The sequence below is a fragment of the Macrosteles quadrilineatus genome, unplaced genomic scaffold (genome assembly GCF_028750875.1).
Source record: "Macrosteles quadrilineatus isolate MER2022 unplaced genomic scaffold, UCM_ALF_1.0 Scaffold_1__1_contigs__length_201487025, whole genome shotgun sequence".
Lineage (NCBI taxonomy): Eukaryota > Metazoa > Arthropoda > Insecta > Hemiptera > Cicadellidae > Macrosteles > Macrosteles quadrilineatus.
This window is the reverse complement of record NW_026542594.1, coordinates 108252941-108278331: the sequence shown is the minus strand read 5'-3', so window position 1 is coordinate 108278331 and position 25391 is coordinate 108252941. Positions and strand designations below refer to the sequence as shown.

The following is a 25391-nucleotide window of genomic DNA, read 5'->3' as shown; positions in this document are numbered from 1 at the left end:
CATTCCATTAGTTTGACTTAATTAAAAAGTCTATGTATTGGTCAGCACAATCTGTCGGTGGCTCACATCAACTACGAAAGATTTTGATTAAAAAACTGGCGACAATTTTAACATGGGAATGGAGGAATGTCTAGATGTATTAATACTTAATTAATAGTCGAAGATAATATAACATCTCTCTCTCTCTCTGTCAGTTATAAGGCTATTTTTATCTTTACTAAATACGTCGTGTACCGATTCAAAATGAATGACCAAATGAAAATTCAAATCAAACTGAAAACGCGCGAAGGCAAGGACCAACAACGGCCAATCACGTGAGCGCGGAGGAACACCAATTTGCTGACTTGTGCGGACGTCTTTTTCTAACGGTCACTTGGGACCAAGCTCTGAGCCGCGATGTACGGAAATCTTTAAATTCTCCTTTTCAATTTGCAAAAATCACTTTTGGTAGTCGTAACGTGTATTTCGTCAACGAATCAATTGTTCGATCTCCGGAGTGCATTGATATCTAAAACCGTGAAACAGCATTTACTAAATTACGAATTGAAACAAAACGAGTCTTTAAGTTCGACGTCGACCGGCAAAATTCGTCAGATTTGACCATTTTCGTAGAGCCTATCCCAAGTACAGTGTCGTAATTATATGTTTATGTGTCGTCAAAATTGTCTTCTGTGTATGTAAGTAAATGTTTTGTGTAAATTGTATTTATATCATTAGGAGAAGCCAATCTGTCCACATTCATATTTGTTTAATCATGTTTCTTGCAGGTTTCATGTCTTAGTGTGTAAATTCAGTCACATTGCTTTAGAATTATTGCCATTTACTTATTTTAAAATACATACTGTGATACATTTGTAGATATTGTTATATTAATACTTTGGGTAAATTTTTATACCAGTTAAATTTCATATTAGTTTTGTGCTTAAATTCAAATTATATTGTTAGGGTAATCAGCTGTCTGTCACGTAAAACTGTTACAATTTGTTCTTGCTTTAATATTTGGGTTTGAAATCACTTCAAAAATACATAAAGAGATCACTGAGAGTATTTGATTGGGTGCAAATTCAGGTTTCAATTAGAGCATTGTCCCGGTTGAAGGTTAGGTGTCAATACAGGCTACAAGGTAGGCTTCCATTAACGCCATAAAAATCATATTTTTAACTTAAATTAAACAAACGACTCAGTAGTCGTTTTGGTCCAGTTTGCTACTGAGCAACAAAGTGTGCTGTACACAGATCTACGAATAGCCCCTTTGCACATAAGATCAACTGGCCAGTTGTAAGTAAATACCATACTTTGGGAAGCCTAATAGCCTAAAACAGATTGAATAAATTAAACCTAGGTTCCCGAGGCTCTGCTGTCAATATTTCAGGAAAGAAAGTCAAAAAGACCACAAACAATACTCTCTCACATTAAATTGAAGTGTAATTAGTAGAAACTAGAATATTATAAATTATAGCTGAAACTTGAATATTATTAATTTTAGCAGAAACTTGAATATTAATATTGATTATTTGTAATATTTGTATTATTTATAGTGATAATACACAAAGCTTATTCTTCCATCAATTTTATTAATTCTCCTGTGTTAATCTTTTCAAGGTAATCGGCTTAACCGGACAATTGCAATAAAGTACAATATCATTAAGTCGTCAATTGACACATAATTTATTATATATTGGTTCATCAATATTTTGCATAATCGTTTCAATATTTCAGAGTCAAAACCAATGTTTTAACAAAGTTTCAACAAAGAGTGTAATTTTGCATTCAGAGTATTTGATATACTTTTTATTGCATCTTAAGAAGTGTTACGTTTAAGATTATTGAACGCACTTTCAGGAGGACATATCAGACCTCTCAACGGTCCATAAATCGGACTTCTGGGATACACAATTATCAGGGCTCAATACAACATCTTAATTCCACTGCCGGCTCTGTGATTGGTCCTCAGTTGTCTGATCAACTAAATTAAATTCATTGAAACCCCACCAGGGGGCAACTTTTTGTTGTACTCACACCTATATGGAATAGCCAAATTGCATTACATAAAGGTGTGAGGCGATTTTAGTGATGGAATGATCAATTAATGTAAAGAGTATATTTTGAAGTAATAAGTAAGTAAAGAACGTTTATTTTTTCTTTACAAAAAGTGATAGCACTAATATTGAGAGGTCTGGTAACAAGGCAGATTGGCTCTTCTACGGACAGATTGGCATAGATAAGATTGATATTGACCCTCAGAATCTTGTTATCTTGTCACTTGTTATCTTTAAGACAGATTATACCCGTTCATATTGCAGTGTTTACTTGGTTATTTATTATCTGTGTATATTTGTCCGTGATTGTTTATATTTATTTATAGGGAAAATTGAAACATTTTGTGAATTTATAAAACTGAGGTCGATTGCATTTTTGCGAATTTGATTTCAAAAAAAAAACTTTGCAATTCAAAAATGAGACGTCAATTGTACGGTCCCAATTACGTAACTACGGCAAGCGATAGGGCTCAGAGGATGGCAAGCAGGCGTCATGTGTCAGACGAAGGGCTTGTGTCCGGTAGGGTTGGTGCGTCACACGCAGAAACAGGAAACGTTCGTAGCAATCATGTCTCTCCCCCCCCCACCGATTCGTTCCGCGCTGGTCACGTCACATTTGTAGGAGAAGAAATAGAGCGTATTGCGAACAATGTAGTCGGCGATTTGAACATGTCGAACAGTGATTGTTTGTTGGATTTAGATAATGACGTGTTGGAACAAGCTGTGCACTCACGTTCGCATCTCACTTTTGATTCGACCGCAACAGAGTATGTCACGATTGATGAGGGAACCTTTCGAGATCGACGATCGTCAATTCGCGCGATTGAACCAAGGGTTGAAAACAATGCAATGTCTTCGAATTTCACATCGTCTCCTCGTGCAGCGAACCACGAACAAATTCGTTTCGTAGCTCCAGTACCGGCGAATCAATTGCAGGGTAACTTCGTTCATCAGGGATTGTCAAAAACAGATTCGATTGTAATAATGGAACTTTTGAGGAAGTTGAAGGACGTCGATGCATCGAATGAATTTGAGTTGGTTACATTCCTTAAAGATTTAATGCCGATTTTTAACGTATCTCCGTCCCACGACAATGAAATAATTAAGTTGCTCTTACCAAAGGTCAAAGGTCAGTTGTTTCAGTTATGGATTGAGTCCGTAAGTGCTCAATCAGGGTGGAATAATTTGCACGTCGAAATTCTAGATAGATTTATCCCATCAATGCGACGAAGAGAAATAGAGTCAATAGAGTTAGATCGTCCACAACGCATCGAAGAAACTTTCTCAGATTATTGTGAACATTTATTATCTACTGCGTTTGCTCTTAAAACAAACTTGTCTGAAAACGACGTCATAGAAATAGCGCTGAATAAATGTAGGCCGGAAACAAAGTCTCATTTTTCGTTCGATTCTAGGCCACACACAATTCAAGAACTTCGTAGACTAGCTACAAGAGTCACAAGTGCCGTCAGGGCGGAAACTCGATATTTTGGACCGACGATTTTCACACCACAATTTCACACACCCCCACCCCAAATTATTCCTTCTCAGAGACCCCGACAACCTTTTCCCCGTCGTAACGACTCCAACGATCTTAGGAATAGACCCGCCGAAAGAATCATAAAATGTTTTCGTTGCAATCAGGAAGGACATTTAGCCAGAAACTGTAGGAGCTCTTTAAACTGGTAAATGACATCGACGAGGGGGCCCGGTGTCATACAAAACTCGCGACCATCCCCAACAAAAACAAAATGGAAGCCGTAGATTTAAGTGGTAAGTTGCCATTTGCGCATGTTACGTTCGACAGCTCATTAAAATGCATTGCTTTGATCGACTCTGGTAGTAGTAGGTCATTAATTAGTAAAGAATTATTCAATATGTTGAAAGATAAACAACTGGTGTCAAATGTAAATAAGGTAAGTCATTCTATGGGTACTGCGTCACAGCACAAAATCACCGTCAGATACGAAGCTACAATTCATTTGAAGTTAGGCGATTTTTCCTGGAACTACGAATTTTGGGTTGTGAATCAACTGCCGTTCAAAATGATTTTGGGTTATGACTTCATGACTTTCACAAGGATGTCCATAGATTTGAATAAGTCAATAATAAAATTCAACTTTGCTGACAACGAACACTCTCTTTGTTTAGTAGGCGACGATGAGATTCCGCGTTGCGAAAAACAAGATTTAGGCGATTCTCCCCTCACTCCTGAACAGAAAACAAAATTTGACGATTTATTATACAGCTTTAACGACGTCATATCAAATAGAATAGGCACAGCGAAAACAGAACCGTATAAAATCAAGTTCAGCGATAACATCGTTCCGTTTCGTCAGAGACCTTATCATTTACCACCAGATAAGATGGTTATAATGAGAGAGACAATACAAGAGTTATTAGATCAAGGTGTCATTGAGAAAAGTGTTTCTGATTTCAGTTCTAGTGCATTTCTACGTCCAAAGAAAGAAGCTGGTAAGTATAGGCTAGTTGTCAATTACAAGGAGCTAAACAAATACATCGAAATGGATAGTTTTCCGCAGCCCGAAGTTGATAAAATTTTTCAATATTTTAAAGGTGCTAAATATTTTACTACGCTCGATTTGAACAACAGTTACTATCAGTGTTTGTTACATCCTGACAGTCGAAAATACGCAGCTTTCAATGTAGGGTACGCATTGTACCAACCACGAACTTGTCCCCAGGGTATTAAAATAGGTAGTCAGGTGCTAGGCAGAATTGTCGACGAGGTGTTAGGAGATTTGAAATTCAGGTGCGTCGTCAATTTTGTAGATGATCTTTGTATTTATAGTCCTGATCCAGAGACACACTATCGCGATCTGAAACAAGTTTTACAACGATTGCGGGAGGCCGGATTGACTGTGAAACCAAGCAAGGTCACTTTAGCGAAACGCGGCATTCGATTTTTGTCACACGTCATCAAAGACGGAAAATTGTATGTCGACGAAACCAAAGCCGAGGTGATTAGTAACTTCCCGCGACCACGAAATTTAAAAGCAGTTCAACGATTTTTGGGAATGGCAGCGTATTACGGGAAATTCATTCCTGATTTTTCCAGTGTTAGTCGTCCACTCAATATGCTAAGGAGGAAAGGTGTCCGTTTTAAATGGGGTAAAGAACAGGAAGAAAGTTTCAATAAATTGAAGGAGTGTTTGTCTTCGCCTAAGGTGTTGCATTTGCCCGATTGGAAGCAGCCCTTCGTTCTGTCGTGTGATGCAAGCGAATTTTCCGTCGGATGTGTCCTTGAACAGATCAGAGATGGTAGAGCTGTCCCCATAGCGTTTGCGAGTCGGACCTTCTCAAACAACCAACTTAGATATAGCATGTATTTAAAGGAGTTTGCTGCCGTACTTTTTGGTTTAGAAAAATTTAAAGATTATTTGGCAGACAGACCATTTGTCATTAAAACTGACTGCATGGCTATTACGTATGTGATGGGTTGCGATAAAAGTGTCGGAATGTTAGCTAGATGGAAACTACGACTCTCACAATTTCCTTTTGCCAAGATCGAACATTGTAGGGGCACCCAAAACATTGTGAGTGATACTCTGAGTCGAATGTTCGAACCTGAGGAAGCTATAAAACAAAACAATACTCCAAAACCTGATCAAGTTTGTTTTTTACAACATTTTCCAGAAACGTTCGAATCACTCAGTGATAAGCAGAGGGAAGATGAAACCCTAGGTAAAATCATCACTGATCTGGAGAATGGTATAACTGTACCTCATTATTGTATAAAAAAGGGCATTCTAAGATTCCAGAGAAACATCAAATGTTCCCCAAAGATTGTGGTACCTAGTTCAATGCGTGTTATGATGATGAAATATTTCCACGACATATCCATTCACTCTCATTGGGGCATAAAAAAGACTACAGCACGCCTAATAAAGAATTTTACATGGGATGGAGTTTTTAACGACGTAAAAAATTACGTACGTTCATGTGAACTATGTCAACTCTCGAAACCAGCCCAGAATTTACAGATAGGTTTGATGAACTCAAAACCACCCCAGAAATGTTTTGAACGACTCCACATTGATATGTTTGGTCCACTAGTAAGATCTGTTTCAGGAAATGCTTATGCTTTTGTATGTATTGATTCATTCTCTAAGTTCAGCTGGATTATTCCAATGAGAAAAGCAGATTCAAAGACAATAATTAATGCGTTAAAGGATAAGATTTTTTCACAACATGGGTTGCCAGAAACCATTGTATCGGACAATGCATCCATTTTCAAGTCCGAAATGTTTAGGAGTTTTTTATTTGGTTTAGGGGTGAAACACATAACTACATCAGTGGCTAGGCCTAATTCAAATCAATCCGAGAGATTAAATAGAAATCTCAAAATGATACTCAAAATCTATCATTCTCAAACCCAAAAGAAATGGGACGAAAATATACCTTTCCTTTGTATGGGATTGAACTCTGCATTACACGAAACTACAGGTGTGACTCCAGCTTATGCATTCCTTGGTAGAGAGTTAAACCATTCACTCAAACTACACTGGGACCTTGGCGATGAATGCTCGACTGAAACAGCCGAGGATAGAGTGAGTAAAATATTAGAACACTCTAAGAAAGCTCATCAAAAGATAAAGGAGAGATACAATAAAAATAGAAAACCGTCTCCATATACTGAAGGTGATCTGGTATTATACAAAAAATATACGCCTAGTAACAAAGCAAATAAAATCAGTCATAAGCTAACTCATACCTGGGATGGACCGTATACTGTAATTAAAGTATTAAATCAGGTAAATGTAAAAATCCGTCTGAATCGGGACCCATCCATTGCGAAAGTAGTTCATGTATGTCAGATAAAAAAGTATTATTCGAGAGATTAGGGAAAAAATCATTGTTGTTAATGCCTACGTTTGTTTGAGGGGGTACCGACTCGTTTTTTTTTAAACACAATATTGTTAATTTTAAGGCGGTAACACCAAACCATTTTTTTCTCCAACAGTGAATAGTGTGAAGAGAAATGTCACCCGTCGCTGTGAGTGTTTTGGGAGACTCGCAAGGGGTCAGGCTGGTCAGAGTGGGCGGCGGACAACAATCAACTACACAACAATGGTCGATTGAACACAGTGTTGCTCACGGCGGATGGACTACTCAAGATCTCAAGTGCGCTATCAGAAACCAAGTGTCAGTGCTAAAACCCACATGCATAATTTTCATTGGAATTAATGACATTTTCAAATCCATTGCCCCAGAGAAAACCAAAATCAATATAAAGACAATTATCCGTTTACTGAAATCCCACAACAAAACCATCTACATTACCACCCTCCCTCCCACTTTACATACCCCCCATATTCAACCCAAAATTAAATCCTTAAATATTTTTATCCAGTCTTTAAATAATCCTCCATCCATTCAATCAATAAAATTCCATAAACTATTCCCACCATTCGCACCAATGAATCTATCATTATACAACAAGAAGTATCGAAATGGGAAGCCAGACAACGTACACCTATCAAGTACAGGTTTCAAACAGCTGGTGCGCCACATCTCGATGACCACACTCGGCGCCACACACGAGTCGATGACCTACTCCCCACCCCACCCGCCCCACTCTATCGCCAACAGCTGATCGCCGATAGTGAACCATGAATGAACTGCTGCTGTCTGCTTCATTGAGTGCTAGGTAATTCTACAGTGTGGTTAAGCGTGCGCGTTTTTCACCACTCGTGTGGAGTAGATGTAAGTGGTAATTTGTGAGACACTTTGGTGTCAGGTATTGTCAGCTCTCCCATCTCAAATCGCTCTCGCCCTCAGTACAAATAGAAATAAGGCAAACAAATGAAATGAAAAAAATGGAAAATGGAAAAAAAAAGAGAAAATAAATGTTAAGCAAAAAAAAATAGAAATAAGAAAAAATGAAAAAAAATTGTTTTAAAATAAAATTTTTCCCAGCATGTTTTTCACACTTTGAAAATATTAATATTGAATATTTATTATATGAGTATTATTCAAAAAAAATGTAAATGTGAAGAAATTGTTTCGTGTTTAAATGTATGTAAATTGTAACTGTGTAAATGTGAAACTGTTGTGTAAACGTCTCTCCGCCGTCACAAGCGTCGCGTCGCGCCGCCGGTTTGAAAATTGTCCCGGGTTGGACGAAGTCTTCTTGCGGACCTTGTGGTCGCTCGGGCCAATTTTTTTGGCAAGGGGGCATCATGTACCGATTCAAAATGAATGACCAAATGAAAATTCAAATCAAACTGAAAACGCGCGAAGGCAAGGACCAACAACGGCCAATCACGTGAGCGCGGAGGAACACCAATTTGCTGACTTGTGCGGACGTCTTTTTCTAACGGTCACTTGGGACCAAGCTCTGAGCCGCGATGTACGGAAATCTTTAAATTCTCCTTTTCAATTTGCAAAAATCACTTTTGGTAGTCGTAACGTGTATTTCGTCAACGAATCAATTGTTCGATCTCCGGAGTGCATTGATATCTAAAACCGTGAAACAGCATTTACTAAATTACGAATTGAAACAAAACGAGTCTTTAAGTTCGACGTCGACCGGCAAAATTCGTCAGATTTGACCATTTTCGTAGAGCCTATCCCAAGTACAGTGTCGTAATTATATGTTTATGTGTCGTCAAAATTGTCTTCTGTGTATGTAAGTAAATGTTTTGTGTAAATTGTATTTATATCATTAGGAGAAGCCAATCTGTCCACATTCATATTTGTTTAATCATGTTTCTTGCAGGTTTCATGTCTTAGTGTGTAAATTCAGTCACATTGCTTTAGAATTATTGCCATTTACTTATTTTAAAATACATACTGTGATACATTTGTAGATATTGTTATATTAATAATTTGGGTAAATTTTTATACCAGTTAAATTTCATATTAGTTTTGTGCTTAAATTCAAATTATATTGTTAGGGTAATCAGCTGTCTGTCACGTAAAACTGTTACAATTTGTTCTTGCTTTAATATTTGGGTTTGAAATCACTTCAAAAATACATAAAGAGATCACTGAGAGTATTTGATTGGGTGCAAATTCAGGTTTCAATTAGAGCATTGTCCCGGTTGAAGGTTAGGTGTCAATACAGGCTACAAGGTAGGCTTCCATTAACGCCATAAAAATCATATTTTTAACTTAAATTAAACAAACGACTCAGTAGTCGTTTTGGTCCAGTTTGCTACTGAGCAACAAAGTGTGCTGTACACAGATCTACGAATAGCCCCTTTGCACATAAGATCAACTGGCCAGTTGTAAGTAAATACCATACTTTGGGAAGCCTAATAGCCTAAAACAGATTGAATAAATTAAACCTAGGTTCCCGAGGCTCTGCTGTCAATATTTCAGGAAAGAAAGTCAAAAAGACCACAAACAATACTCTCTCACATTAAATTGAAGTGTAATTAGTAGAAACTAGAATATTATAAATTATAGCTGAAACTTGAATATTATTAATTTTAGCAGAAACTTGAATATTAATATTGATTATTTGTAATATTTGTATTATTTATAGTGATAATACACAAAGCTTATTCTTCCATCAATTTTATTAATTCTCCTGTGTTAATCTTTTCAAGGTAATCGGCTTAACCGGACAATTGCAATAAAGTACAATATCATTAAGTCGTCAATTGACACATAATTTATTATATATTGGTTCATCAATATTTTGCATAATCGTTTCAATATTTCAGAGTCAAAACCAATGTTTTAACAAAGTTTCAACAAAGAGTGTAATTTTGCATTCAGAGTATTTGATATACTTTTTATTGCATCTTAAGAAGTGTTACGTTTAAGATTATTGAACGCACTTTCAGGAGGACATATCAGACCTCTCAACGGTCCATAAATCGGACTTCTGGGATACACAATTATCAGGGCTCAATACAACATCTTAATTCCACTGCCGGCTCTGTGATTGGTCCTCAGTTGTCTGATCAACTAAATTAAATTCATTGAAACCCCACCAGGGGGCAACTTTTTGTTGTACTCACACCTATATGGAATAGCCAAATTGCATTACATAAAGGTGTGAGGCGATTTTAGTGATGGAATGATCAATTAATGTAAAGAGTATATTTTGAAGTAATAAGTAAGTAAAGAACGTTTATTTTTTCTTTACAGTCGTCACAGCCTTTAGTAAAAGTATACTCATTTGAACAAGGAATTATAAATAATGGGACGTTGACTTAAGTTATCACATCATTGATTGTCAGGGGCTAGCATGTAGAAAAACTTGTGTCTCATTCATTGATGAGGTAGGGACAAAAGAAAAAAACGTTTACACACATTAATAATTTGCTTCCGAATAACAATTAAATAGTAGATATTGGTTTTCGGTTATGTCCTATTCAGCCCGAGTTTCATTTCGCCCGTAGCCTAATTAGTCCCAGTTCGCCCACGGTCCCAGATTAACCCTTATAATCCTCAGCTCTACCTGTGTCAGGAGTCTCATTCCATCCACGGAGGCGATGTACCGCCACCCCCACAAGTATGACCTCCATCACCTTCCACCTCCGACTACACGGCTATTGGAGCATATATTTGTTGTTAAAATATTTGTTTGACAAACCAAGCGAATTTCCTTTATAGTATTAATGTAAAGTTGAAACACAAAGATCTCAGCATTAAAATATAAAGTGGCATGTGTCCTTATTGATTAGTTAAGTTAATCTTAAATAAACTAAACAGAGTACAGTAATACCACAAAGATCTCAGCATTAAAATATAAAGTGGCATGTGTCCTTATTGATTAGTTAAGTTAATCTTAAATAAACTAAACAGAGTACAGTAATACCATTGACTATTAACAAATAATCACACCTGAGGTAATAAATTGAAATAGTCAAAGATTCTAGTTACATCTTAGAGTTGTTTGAAAACTTGTTAGAAACTAATTTTAAATATCTCACGTCGTCAAGGATCACCCGATCACCTACATTATTTCTGCTCTAAGTTTTAACTGATATCTTCTAATGAATGCTAAAAAGCCTGCTTCAATTCAAGTTAACATGTTGCAACAAAGTTTTTACATCATTGAGAATTAAAGAAAAATGTTGCTTTACTGAGATAACCTGTGTGGGAAGTATTTTAAGTTGGGTAATTTCTTTATTTATTTCTTTGATTTGATACATCCCCTAAACCATCAAAATTTCTCCGTAGGGAATCCTGTAATGTGGGGTGATGTAAACCATTTCATGTGGTCCAAGTTTGGACCTGAACCGGTCACAAGTAAAGTCAAGGGTCTTCAGGAGGTACCGCTGCCACCACTACTCTAATTAAGGGAGAGTAGGCCCTAATGAAAATGGGAAGAAAAATAATTTATAAATAAATAACCTTTTTAAAACAAAACATTTTTAAACTCACTAAAAAGTAGAAAATAATTTATAAATATGCGGAGAGTATAAATACTTGTAAGATTTAAAACGACAAACGTGGGGTGCATGCAATAGATAATTTACAATTACCTTCACCTTTTGAACTAATGCATCATTATCAATTGCATTCACCCCACGTTTTTCGTTTTAAATCTTACAAGTATTTATACTCTCCACATATTTATAAATTGTTTTCTACTTTTTAGTGAGTTTAAAAACGTTTTGTTTTAAAAAGGTTTTTTATTTATAAATTATTTTCTACTTTTTAGTTTTTAATGTGTGTGGATGACAAATATATTTCAAGCATCTATATCAGATTAAGACAGAGGCATGTGGGAAATCTTAGGTTTATTTGAATTTCTTTTCATATAATTATGTATTAGATTGAAAGTATGGCCTACTAACTATAAATATATCAATCTATTTAATTTACTGTTTACTTTATCTATATAAATAAAATTAGAGTTTTGTCTGTACATTGCTCAGAATCATAAACTTTTAGGTTATTTTTATGTTTTATACATTAGAGAAACCGAAACAAGTCTCTTCTAAATTTCTGTCTGTCTTCCTGTCTGTTACGACCCAAGAGCCATTTTACGCGGCCTACTCCTGAAAAACGAGAGTACCTATCAAGTTCCAAATCATTTTAATGTATTCACTGGATTGGCGAGATTGTCTTTAGCCATTATGGCGTCACTCCATTGTAAATAAAATGACGGACGTTTAAAAACACAATTTTGTGCGATTTTTTGTAAAGTTTTCTCCCAATGTTTAGCACATATTCTTCTATGAAATAACGAACAGCTGTTCAAATCAAGATTATTTTTCTTCTAGCTGTCACTGATATGTATACATTGAATGTTGTTTACAAATACCGCAACCATTTCCGATCACGTTTTGAAAGCAAATCCAAACCAATTAAGATTAAAAACGTTTTTCCTTACATAACAGATTTAATTAATCGCAAGTACAATAATGTAGGGTAACAGTAAATGAAAATAGAGATTCTTTGTGTATAAAATTGTTCTTGAGTTTTGATAACCGGGAAATAGACCTTGAATCAGTGTTGTACATTGCTGGGAAACTTACATTTTTTAAATGAGCGTTTTCAGTCGAGACTCGGCACACGACCGACGCGTGTCTACTTGTCCATAGTAAAAATAAAAGTACGCCTACCGTGTACTTATGTTTTATTCGTTATGTATATAAGTGTACAGTTCCTGTACGTGTTTCAAAAACTCCAAGACGCACCTAATGGGGAAGCTCAAGACCTTATATTAGGACTGATGATGGCGATTTAATTTTGCCGAAATGCATCTCTTGTAATAGGATACATTAGGATCGACCGGCGGACACAGGGAATTTAACCTTTTATTGATTGTCATACCGACCCGGAACAACAACAAACATCATAAAATGAAGTTATGTATAATAAATAGTTTGGCCAGCATATCTGAAAATATGCAAACCAATTGCTGTTCTTTATATAAGAAGGTTTCAACTGATTACTATAAGATCCCCGTGCGTAGAACGGGTACATAGCTAGTAGAATACTAAATAAATAACAATCCTTATATATAATACGTGAAGGCGATTTCTACAAAACACTACTCCTCCGTTAATAATGGATGGATTTTTACAAACGACGTGTCAAAATTAAGTATTTTTTGTGTAGACGCATCTTTCACCAATTCCTGTAATAAAAATCCTCGGGCTTTGCCCCACAGGCCATTAAAGTTGGAGTTTCTCCCATAAGATTAACATGGGGGAATCTAAATATTTAATTGGAAACTTTGTCCCCACTAATTTGAGAGAACGGCTGTGCGTAGAAACTTGGTAGAGGTGTCCAAAGAAAGGTCTTGGTCTGTAGATGAGTTATCAAAAGAAAAACTAAGCAAAATCCCATAGGACTCTGTCCCAGAAGCCTTTAAAGATCCCTCCACAGAGTTGTTTACATTTTGGCCATGTGAATAATACCATAGACTAAGCAACACAAGTAGATTCCTCATCCCATTGTAAATTTTGAAGCTTGTTTTTTGCGTCTAGTTCATGTACGTCCACACTGATCGCTAGTGTAGACAACATTTTGTTTCTATTATTTTAGGGTTATTTTCATTATTTGTGCTTTACTATTTGGTTATATAACTAGGAGACCACTTATTGTTTATGATTATATCGTTTTATTAGGTTAAACGAGGTTTTAAATTACTGAAATAACAAGAAACAAATTGTAAACAAAACATAACCTCTACAGTTGGACGTACAGAACTAACAATAAAATTGGCTTCAGCTGTTCCATTAGGATGACTAACCTACTGAGGGAGTATGTTTTATCTATGATAAAGCGTTGAACGACAATAGAATGTTAACACGCAACGACAGGTTTATCGGTTAAGTAAGTCGTAGTATCAATAGTCAATGGTTGGGAACCACTGCACCAGCTGACCGTAGTCGTAGTATCTAAGAAATAGATTATGATTGTGATTGTATCCACAACATCACCAGTGAAGAGGCAACCAAAAACAGAATGTTTATGACTGATCCAATCTGGAAACCGAAAAGTCAATTCTTGTTTTTAACCGTCATTCATAAATAAAACGCTACAAATGATAAATTATTTCATTTAAGTCAAGATAAGTTTTCGAATCCTTTCAAGACGATTGCTGAAAACTATTGTATTCTGGAATCTTGCCGATCGAATGTCGAAACCAAAACTTTCCCAAAGTTTTGAAGGTTTTGAGATTTGGTTTTGACACACCACTAGCAGAAAGACAACATTTCTTGATACACAAAAAAAAAAATTATTTTAAATCAAAATTTCGTTTAAAATACAAAGAATATTCATTAAATAAACCAAAATTTTATAACCCAAAATGTGTAAAAAATTTTTAAAAATTAGACCTACTCCTGCTCTCCAAGTCCCCTTCAATAACAGATCTCATCAAACAACGCCCAGCTCTAACTCACTGACTACCACAGCAACCCTCTGTAGGCTATATCAGGGCAAAAAGTTGTTGTTTTCCCTCACATTATCAAACTTCTTTGTGGTACATTATATAAATTTCTTGTGAATAATACCTTAACCTATATACCATTGTATTTAGGTTAAAGAGGTGTTCCGACCAAGCAGCTCCTCTGCTGAAGCTCCAGTGCTGAAGATAGCTGAAAGAGTGAGGCTGAGAAAGATGGACAGACATGTCACTGGCTCCGACCTAACGTCCTTGGGGGTTGGTACCACATTCTATTCTAATTACGAAGCAGAGAACATTTCTGTTATCTTCCAATTACATTAGTAAGCCAGCTATACTCTTGACAAATTATCAATCACTAGTGGCCTGTAGGGGCCATAGCCCCTAATTTAGACTACAATAAAAAACCATATATAAAAAGACAAATATTCGAAATATTTTTTTAAAATTATCAATTTTATGTTAGCCTACTTAAAATTAACAGCGTTTCTTGTTTTATATTTTGGTTTTCCTTCCATTGGAGTTGTATATTAGTTGCTTCTGATGTGCCATTGAAATACAATTGTAAAATAATTATTAAATCAATAACACAACATATTAACAAATGGAAACGTGCACACGGTTTGGCCTGAGCCCGGAGAACGAGGAATCAGAGCTGAAATCATACAGCCAAACGTTGCACATCCTTTATAGTTTAAAATTGAAGATTTGTTTTGTAATCTTACGAATTCTGTTATAGTTCCCATTTTGAGAACTATTACTATGAAGGCATTTTGCGGTAGTAAGTCAGAAATATATCTATGCATTTGTCCCTGAATTTTAAGACAGCAAGGCCCATTTCCCGGAATCTCTTTTTGTGTAGCAGAAAGCGACGCAAAAGCCATTGCACTGTTGTTTTGCCTTTTGTTTTTTTATGAAGTTTGAACCATGTAAAAACAGTTCTTTTAGTTCGTCATTTACTTGTGGTTGTAGCATGTCCATTGTGGCAACATGCGTTGAAATGTCCATTTGTGGCCTCCTCTGCGAAGTGAAATGCGCCACAATGCATGCTAGTGCTTTAAGAGGACCTAGATTGTGAGAAACAACACTCAACTAATTTTCCAGCGTTCTTCTAAAGACATGTTGTAAAACAGCTTCTGGACTTCTTTCACAGCTAGGCCCTACATGACGTTCTCTTTTGCATTTCTTAAGTCTGTTGAATTCCTGGACACTCTTCCACATCTTGCAGGTCTTCCCCTAGCTTGTCTAGTTACTCTTCACTCATTATATAAACGGAAAACAAAAAAATTAAACACAATTCATTTTGAAACATTATTTACCAACATTGACTTTGACTTTCGGATTAAACGTAAACATTGCAAATAAATAAGCAACAGCTGATAGAATGCAGACGTTTTTCAGTCCCCATGCATTTCTTATGGTGGATATTTTACGTTATACCTCGTTTTTTGGTAATTTTTTGGGAATTCTGCTATTTTTCCCGAGTCCCTGGGGTCAAAACCTTTAATTTAAGACCCCTCCCACCTTTCTGCGACTTACCAGACGTCCACAATTTTCTGGTAAAAATTTTGTCTTACAGAATTATATATAAGGATTGTGATGGGTATTCATGGTAGTTGTAAGGTACACTTGTTATTTTTTATTTGTTGATCAATAATATACTCTGTTAATAAAATTTTAAATATCATATGAAATTTCAAACATCAATCCACAGTCAAGCGTCAATTGGGCATCGTATTGTGTCCTCACATAAATCGTCGAGTCATCAGTCTATGTCTACACAGTGAAGTTATATCCGCCATTGCTACACGATTTGCAGACAAACTTATTGCGTTCAAGGTTAAGTTGTTACCTGCAATGGCGGCAATAGTTGCTCGCACTGATGAATGAACTAGACCTACAACCGAAAGTAACTGAATGAGAGAATTGAGAGATGTTGGCCGCCATATGTACTAGGAGAATAGTACTTTGGAACAAGGGATTGTGGGATTGTGATAAAGCCAAGAGCCATTGAGCTGGCTAATTCTTCTAGTTGGTACCAACATCACAAAATTTTACATCTTCACGATTTTCTAGCAGAGTTGCCATGCCAGTGCTACCTCCAGTTGTATATTTCTAGATTAGTGGATGCTCGCTATGACAACAGCCATGATGATTTCAGAACTGATGATTTCAGTATACAACTATTTCGTTTTGTAAAAAGCAAGAGCAGTTCCTTGATTCCGTTTACTTATCAGACTTGGATGCGATAAATAACTGAGAGGGCCTGATAATTTAGGGCCAACATGAACTACGCTGGTTGTCTGATTCAAAATTTAAACAGATTCGAACAACATAACATTGAACTTGGTAACTTCCAGCTTAAAAATATGAGTCAACTGCTCAGCACATTGTCACTATTCACAGTTTGTTAACTAAACTAATTAAATTGGTATTCATAACTTTTTATCTGTAGATGTTGTCTATGTTTTTAATAGAGATGTTTTTATTAATTTTATTTTATAATTTTTATTGAGACGGACACAGCACACACTATTTTAGAGCCGGCGGCGAGTCGGCGCCATTAAGGCATATTCCGTTGGTGGACCCAAGATTAGATTCTCAAATCTCATTTATCGAATCTTAAATCCGAAACTTTTCTTAGGATTCGGTGGAATCAAGATTCGGATTTAACACATAGTTCTATTATAAATATAAATTTAAGATTATTTGACGGTTTACGCCATACAGTGTACAAAACTGATTGGTTTGGTTGCAGGTGAGTCACACAGAAGTGGCTGAACAGCTGGTGTCAGAGCTCCAGTCTTGTGACCTCCAGGAGTGGGACCGTCATCAGCTGGAGCAGGAGACTAAGCGACTGTCTGCTAGGTTGGAACACTCCCGCTCCCAGGCCAACGTCTTACAGCTCACCTTGGACGAGGCCAAGAGCCATTGTGAGAGGTACGTAACCACTGTATCTAGTTTTTCTTCCCCTCTTGAATTGTAAGTTCATACTGTTCTGTAACAGTAAATGTTTAGAAATACTTAGAAATGTTTAGGGCTATCCAGAAAGTAGCAGGAGTTTTTAAAAAAACTTACCCTTACTCTTACTTACTCCTGTGGCCTTTGAAAACCTAGGGGGTCTTTGGCCTCGCCAACCATATGCCTCCAGAGTCCTCTGTCTTCTGCCAGCTCCAGGTTTACTCCCATACTCTTTAGGTCCTTTGTTACCTCATCAATCCATCGCATCCTTGGTCTTCCCAATGGTCTCTTGCCCTCCGGAGTACCTCATCACTTTCTTACCATCTCTCTCTCACCTCCGTTGAATGTGGCCCAGCCACCTCAACCTTCTACTGTTTTGTAAAGAAAAAATGAAAAAGCCGATACCAATATATTTAAATAAATATTTAAATATATATTCTACTTGCAAATATTCTCAAATGACTCAACTGATGGTTCTTTACAAATCTTGGTTGCCCCTGGGTTGGAAGAACAAAGTGAATAAAAATATTACAACAGAGCGTTGGCAGTGAAAGCTAGATGTTAAATAAAAATTGAGTGGGCCCTGTGGAACAAAATCATCCCCAGAAGTCCTTAGGGGACGTTCCTGATACTGTTTAGTTCTTCCAAAGCTGAAAATAATCTTAAAACTACACTGACTCTACCTTGCACACTACCACACTAAATTTAGTGTTGCACCCAAGGTGTATCTTTTGTAGTGGCTTCTTATTGAATGTAATTACTAAATACCCTTTTGAATGAATATATTCATGCCAAAATTGAAATACTGAAGGTTAATTAGAATCAGCAGATAAATAACCATTTGATATATTTAAAAATAATTTCTGTAAAGTATAACACAATCCGAATAGCACAAGGTGATGTAGTTACTTATTACCTCAGTATACTTGCCATTAAGTTTTTCTATATAAAATGTATACAACCCCTCGGTGGAAGAAGTGATTGGCGCGGTTACAATATAGCCGCGACAGTGACAGTAAGGTGTGAAATTTATTTAATGTTTGAGATGATCCAACACTCACAAATCCTTCTCGTTGGCCAACGACTATAAAATTGAAGTGTATGTCTCGTCGTCCAATTTGTTACACAGTATAACTGTACGTAACTCAATGGTATGGTATGAAAGATTATTTATTATTAATGGCTTAAGAGTGTTATGTAAAGGGGAGAGCATATTAAATGTGGAATTGACTCTAAAACTCATGAATATCAAATTAAATTTAGACAGAATAGAAAACTAGTGTTTTAATTGAATCAAGGAAAAACACAAAGGCAATAATCAAATATAAAAACATAAACATATATGACTTAAATAAAAATAATAGTCACATGCTAGCTTATATACAGATCATGAGTGAAAGTCCAACACTCCCCCTCACGAATGATCTTGGTGAAGTTATTTATGTCCAATTTGTGTCACATGTCTTTCAAAATTAGTTTTTCCAAGAGCTTTGGTAAGAACATCAGCCGTCATTGATTCTGTAGGAAGATACTTCAGTTCAATAGACCCTTCTTCAATTTTTTCTCGAATAAAGTGTAATCTAATGTCTCTATGTTTTGATTTTGCACTGACGACAGGATTTGAGGCTATGTGTTGCGCTGTTTGATTGTCATTGTAAATTGTTATCTTCTCATGAGAATCTGCCATATCATGAATTAATCTTCTTAAGTGAAGTGCTTCTTTAGTAGCTTCTGTGATAAAGTAAAATTCTGCTTCAGCAGTTGAAAGAGATGTACTATTCCGTTTTTGAGATGCTTAACTAACACTTCCATTTGCATACATGAAACAATATCCTGTGAATGATTTTCTGTTTGTTTACGAAGATCCCCAGTCAGCATCAGCAAGTCCTGCAAGTGGTTTGTTTGATTTTCCAAATACCAGTGACTTATCTTTTGTTCCTTTAAGGTATTTTAGAACACGCTTTGCATCTTTCCAGTGCTCTTCAGAATGGCTATTGTTAAATTGACTCAAATAACTGACGCTATATGCTATGTCGGGTCTCGTTGCAACTGCTAAAAACATCAGACTTTGATAAGGTTTGTTGACTATTTCATTTAGTGTCGGTTCATTTAATTTCACTTTAGGATCCATGGGAGTTCCAATTGGTTTACAATCAGTCATATAACACTTCTTTAAGACATCATCAATGTATTTTGATTGATTTGCTATCAGTTTTTGTTCTTTTTGTTCAAATTTTATTCCTAAGCAATGGTTCAACTTACCTAGATCTCGCATTTCAAATGACTTCATCAGTTTGTTTATTAATTTTTGAAATAATTCTTCATTCTTAGATGCAATGATCAGGTCATCAACGTATACTGCTATTATTTCATATTTTGATTCAGATACATAAATACATGGATCAGCAAGTGAAGCCTTGAAACCCAAGTCTTTTAATTTAGCATCCAGTTTGAAAAACCATTGTCTTCCAGCTTGTTTAAGACCATATAGTGCCTTGTTGAGATGACACATTTGTTGATCTTCTGAAATTTTGTTTAAATCAGTTAACATTTTCTTTGCTTGCAGTTTTACATCGTTGTTTTCTTTGTTATCATCTATTATTTCTTTGAGGTAGCTCTTCAAATTTGGTGCTACTTTCATGTAAATATTTTCTTTTATATCGCCATTTAGGAAAGCAGTAGGTACATCCAATTGATTCAATGTCATATCTCTCTCCACTGCAATACCAAGCAGTAAACATACTGAACTCAATTTTACTACAGGAGCAAATGTTTCTTCGTAATCAATATGAGGTCGTTGAGAAAATCCTCGTGCTAAGAGACGAGCCTTTTTTCTTTCTAATGAGCCATCTGCATTGAACTTTTCTTTCACGACTAGTTTGCAATCTACAACATTTATATCTTTCTTTTTGTTAGTTATGTCCTAAGTTTTATTTTTCAGGTGAGATATTATCTCTTCTTTAATAGCTTCATGCCAATATGAGGGATCATTTTTTGTTTCAGAGCTATCATCATCTGGATTTTCAAGATCAGAATAATATGATGCATAATCATCAAGCCATTTGGGAGGATTTGTGTCACGATGAGGAAGGGAAGTCGCAGATGTAGATACATTAGTGCTCGGATCATCTTTGTGATTCTCATTGTAGCTCTCAATTGTATCTTCATTTGTCTCATTATGAATATCTTCGTTTGAATGATCATGTTGGTGTATAGCTTCATTCTCAATTGTGTCTTCATCACTTTCAGGTATCTCATTTTGGACATCTCCGTTTGAAAGATCATCTTGGTGTAGAGCTTCTTGGTGCTTTTCATTTGTTTTCTTGAAACTCACTGTTTTGTATTCAAGTTTTTGTAGGGAAACTTTTGTGTTCTCTGCTGAGTCATCGTTTTCTTCTTGATTTATTAAATCATAATCAAAATGTACATTTGAATTAAGAAATTGCCGAAGAATTTTGACATCTCGACTTTCAATTACATTTCGGAAATCAGGAACCCATATTCTGTATGCTTTGGAGATCTCTGATTATCCAACGAAAATTCCCTGTATAGCTTGAGGAGCAAATTTACTTTTAGTTTGTTTCTTGTTCAGAACAAGGGCTATGCTTCCAAATACATGAAGATGATTTACAGATGGTATTCTTCCAACCCACATTTCAAAAGGTGTTTTGTGATCGATTGCTCTTGATGGACATCGATTCCGCAAGTAGTTTGCTGTGTTCAATGCTTCAGCCCAGAACATTGGAGCAAGTTTCGACTCTGTCATGAGACATCTTGAAGTAGTGTCCTGTTAAGTCTTTCGGCAAGACCGTTTTGCTCTGGTGTATAAGGAGCTGAAAGTCATCTTTGAATGCCATTGTCTTGTAGATATTTCTTAAATGCGTCGCTACAGTATTCACCACCATTGTCCGTTTGTAGAAACTTAATCTTCTTGTCTTTGAAGTTTTCCATTTCATTTTTGTATATTTTGAAATATTTTAGAGCTTCATTCTTGTGTTTGAGGAAATAAACTTTACTATAAAAGGATTTCTCGCCAGTAAAAGTTACAAAGTATTTAGAACCACCTGGCGATGTGACTTTCATTGGTCCACAAACATCAGAGTGTACTATTTCCAAATAATCTAATTCCTTTAAATCATTTCGTACTGGGAAAGGCAATTTTGTCATTTTCGACTGAATACATATACTACTTCACAATCACCGAGTTTTTAATTTGGATTGAAGTCAAGTCCCTTAATTGTTCCATTATTAAGAGCATGTTTTAAATCACTTTCATTTATGTGTCCAACTTTTAAATGCCATTCATTAATTTTACAGCTGTTTGCAACAAGATTGGCATTTTCAAAATCATCAAATTCAACATAGTAAAGACTACGGTATTTATTTTGGTTGCTTGCAAATACTCTTCATTTTTTGAGTTTCCAATTACAGCTTTATTTTCATCAAAGGTTACACTACATGCTTTTTCAGTGATTTTGTTTACAGATAGAAGGTTTGTTGTTAGATCTGGCACATGCAGTGTGTCTAGGATGTTAACAACTGAACCATCCTTAGTAAGTTTTACAAGTCCCTTACATTCGATTGATGTAGTTTGATTTTTTGATGCAAGTTTGAGTGTGTGATTACGAGAAGTTTTTGAAAGTTCAACAAAGTCTTCCCTATTTTTACACATATGAGAAGTACTACCAGAGTCAAGACACCAAATGTTGTCTTTGGGTTTACATTCTCCGGATAAAAGACAAAGTTCTTCTGTTTTAAAAGATTTGTATTGTATTTAGTTTTTGACTAACATTGTTCTGTTAAATGATTATTTCTCCCACATTTTTTACAGAAAACCTTTGAATTTTGATTAAAGTTTTTGTGCTTGCTGTTAAAACTTTTAGAGAAAAATGCACCGTCAGTGCTTTGTTTTTCAACTCTTTTAATTTTTAGGTGATCAGGTTTAGTAAGAGTATCTCGTGACTCTATTGCTACTCGAAAGTTCTCAAATGATGAATTAAGACTGTACAACATCATTATGGACAAAATATCATCATTTATGACAATGTCTAATTCTAATAACTTATCAACAGCATCAGTAAATTCATCTAAGTGATTTCTTACATTATGCCCATCTTTCAATTTGTGTAGAATCAATTTCTTCAAAAGTGTTGCCTTTTGGGCAGGACCCAAAATGCATGTTGTTAGATGCATCAATATTATTCAAAGTGTCCCAAAAAATCTTTCGAGATGTTGCAGCTTTTTATATTTCTAAGCTCACCTGCAGAGATTAGTAGCATTAAATCTGATTTTGCTGTCAAGTCTTGATTAAACCACCTTTTCTTCTTTTCAGGATCTGTATCATCAGGACATGGTTCTTCAATACAGACATATTTCCATAGATCTGATTTTATTAATATTGCTTGTGCCTGAATTCTCCAAGTATCATAGTTATTTTTGTTTAGAGGTTCAATTCGGTAATTACAATACAATACAATACAATATTCTTTATTGTTCATTCGTTAAGAATGTACAGTACTAGTCATTTTGTGAAAATGTTATGAGATGTTACAAGAACAAAACTTTACACTTCAACCTAGGCTGACTGATAAATTATTTAGATTGAAAAAGATTTTACTTGGGAATATAATAAATTCATGAGTCTAGAACCCTCTGGGCCCATAACCTAAAGGGGAGAGCATATTAAATGTGGAATTGACTCTAAAAAAAACTCATGAATATCAAATTAAATTTAGACAGAATAGAAAACTAGTGTTTTAATTGAATCAAGGAAAAACACAAAGGCAATAATCAAATATAAAAACATAAACATATATGACTTAAATAAAAATAATAGCCACATGCTAGCTTATATACAGACATTGACTAACAGATCATGAGTGAAAGTCCAACATTATGGCGGATACGCCTATATTGGAACACACTCCCACTATCTACAATCAGGGCCGGAACAAGGGGGGGGCAGAGGGGGCGGTTGCCCCGGGCGGCAGGGTTGAGGGGCGGCAAATTTCTGGTTGCAGTAAATTTGTTTAATACAGTTTGTAAAAAGTTTTTAATGAGCCGAACGTCATAAGGAACGTCAATTAAGTAATTTCAAAACTGCATAACGTAATAAACAAACAATAATTTTACAATAGAAATCAATATAAATTGCAACGCTGATCGCCATCCCTGTCAAGGCGCCATGCCGCCCTGCCTCACTGCCGTGGTTCGTTATATAGAGGTTAGGTTTGCAGGAATTTCGCTAAGTCGAGGTTCAGAACCAGCGTCGATCAATATAGGTCGGGACTTGACCTCATTAAAATACAGTACAATTAAAGTAGCATGGGCTACAATACTTTACAGTACAGTGTTTAAATTGTACAGTAGAACCTAAATTATCCGGCATAATAAAGGGGAGGGATCTTGAATATTGCGCAATCATGACAATGGCATTGACCTTGGTACAGGTTAAAAACTATAAGTTTAAAATCACAGCTTGTTCTAACCCTCCTAAAACCTAGCCAAACACTGTATTGCGTAGTCATAAATTATGTAAAGAACAAAACAAAACAGTAGAAAGTTTTGTAAGCTACTGCCCGCGATAGGCCGGTAGGCTACTTACAGTACAGTACTGATTTATCACAACAGAGGAATGTCAATAATAATCATTAACTATAGCATTGGTGTTGCTAATGCTAGTTGAAACAAATCGTATTGAAAACAATAAATTATTAGATAAGTCATTATAAAAGTGTATAATCATAGCCAACTTAAGGATAGTAAAAATACTCGTAAAAGGAATGTTAAAAAAACGATGTTGTTATTCTTTCTCTTTGGTTTTGTTTTTATATTCTTTCTTAGGTTTTTCTTTATCAATAAAATTGTACAATTCACCATAGTTATCCCATATCGCCCAATCACAGCTTACTAAACATTACGTCGTCATCAGTCCTCAGTGAATGAAATCAGTTCTCAATTGCAACATAGCGCGCGCAGAGACAGCAGACAAAGATGTAAAACGGAGCAGACGAATGTTAGCGCAAGCGTTGACGTGACCTTTCCATTTCATTTGATAAAGAAAGAAACAGATTTTCCCAAAACAATAATTGGGTGGGGGATTTGTTATATCGAGGGAAAGACGTAGACAATTTGTTATGCAGAGGTTAAATTCGCAATGTAGAGGTTCTGACAATGATAAATTTGTTATATTGAGGTGTCTTATTTTAGCCGAAATCACGAAAAATTCGTTAAATCAAGGTCGTTGTTATAGTTTGTTCGTTATGTAGAGGTAAAACATAACGCCCAAACTAATGTTTTGGGCCTATATCTTATAGGGTTCGTTGTAAATATACATTGTGTCTTATGGAGAGTTCTAGGGGATTTAAAAAAATTCGTTATGTCAAGGAATTCGTTATATCTACCTATTCCACTTTACCCTCCATTTTTGTTTCATTTGTGAGGGATTTTTTGTTGTGGGTGAAGGGGGGGGGGGAGGGGCGGCAAATTTTAGTTTGCCCCCACTCAAAAATCGTCTAGATCCGGCCCTGTCTACAATCACAAGCTAGCATCGAACCTGCAGCCCACTTCAACTTCCAACTATATCAAATTTCCCAATTATTTTACCAATGGCAATTATACTCTCGTAAACTATTGATTTGAATATTACTGTGTTATACGAACAATGTGTTTGCAATGACGATTGTAGGGGTGTGCGATGCATCGAAATTTCTATTTGATTTAATTCGATGCATCGAATCGCGATTCGATTCAGTGGTGGTCAAAAAACGATTTGATTCATGAGGGAGTCAGTATCCATATATGAAAAACGCCTGCAGAAAGTCAACGCAATACCCGCAATACAGGAGCGTGTTGCTGTTGCGTTTCCTTTACAAAGGCATTCTTATTTAATAAATTCTTTGCATGTAAATATTGCTTTAATTGTTTTATAATTTTTTGTTTTGACATTGCAAATGATGAGAGGTTTTTTTTTTGTCTTGATGTAAGCAGTGTGAGACATGTTTTACTACTGTAAACCTAGCCAAAACAAGGTAGGCTACTCCAAA

At 35.8% G+C, this 25391-nt stretch overlaps 1 protein-coding gene across 1 annotated transcript in view; it reads left to right on the top strand.

Annotated features, from left to right (window-relative positions):
• LOC128982942 (colorectal mutant cancer protein-like) overlaps positions 1–25391 on the top strand; it is a 217105-nt gene that overhangs the window by 127862 nt on the left and 63852 nt on the right. Inside the window, exons 8-9 of the mRNA XM_054402042.1 lie at positions 14521–14643; positions 17144–17325. Of these exons, the coding sequence (XP_054258017.1) occupies positions 14521–14643; positions 17144–17325 (305 nt within the window). The remainder of the gene's footprint in view (positions 1–14520; positions 14644–17143; positions 17326–25391) is intronic.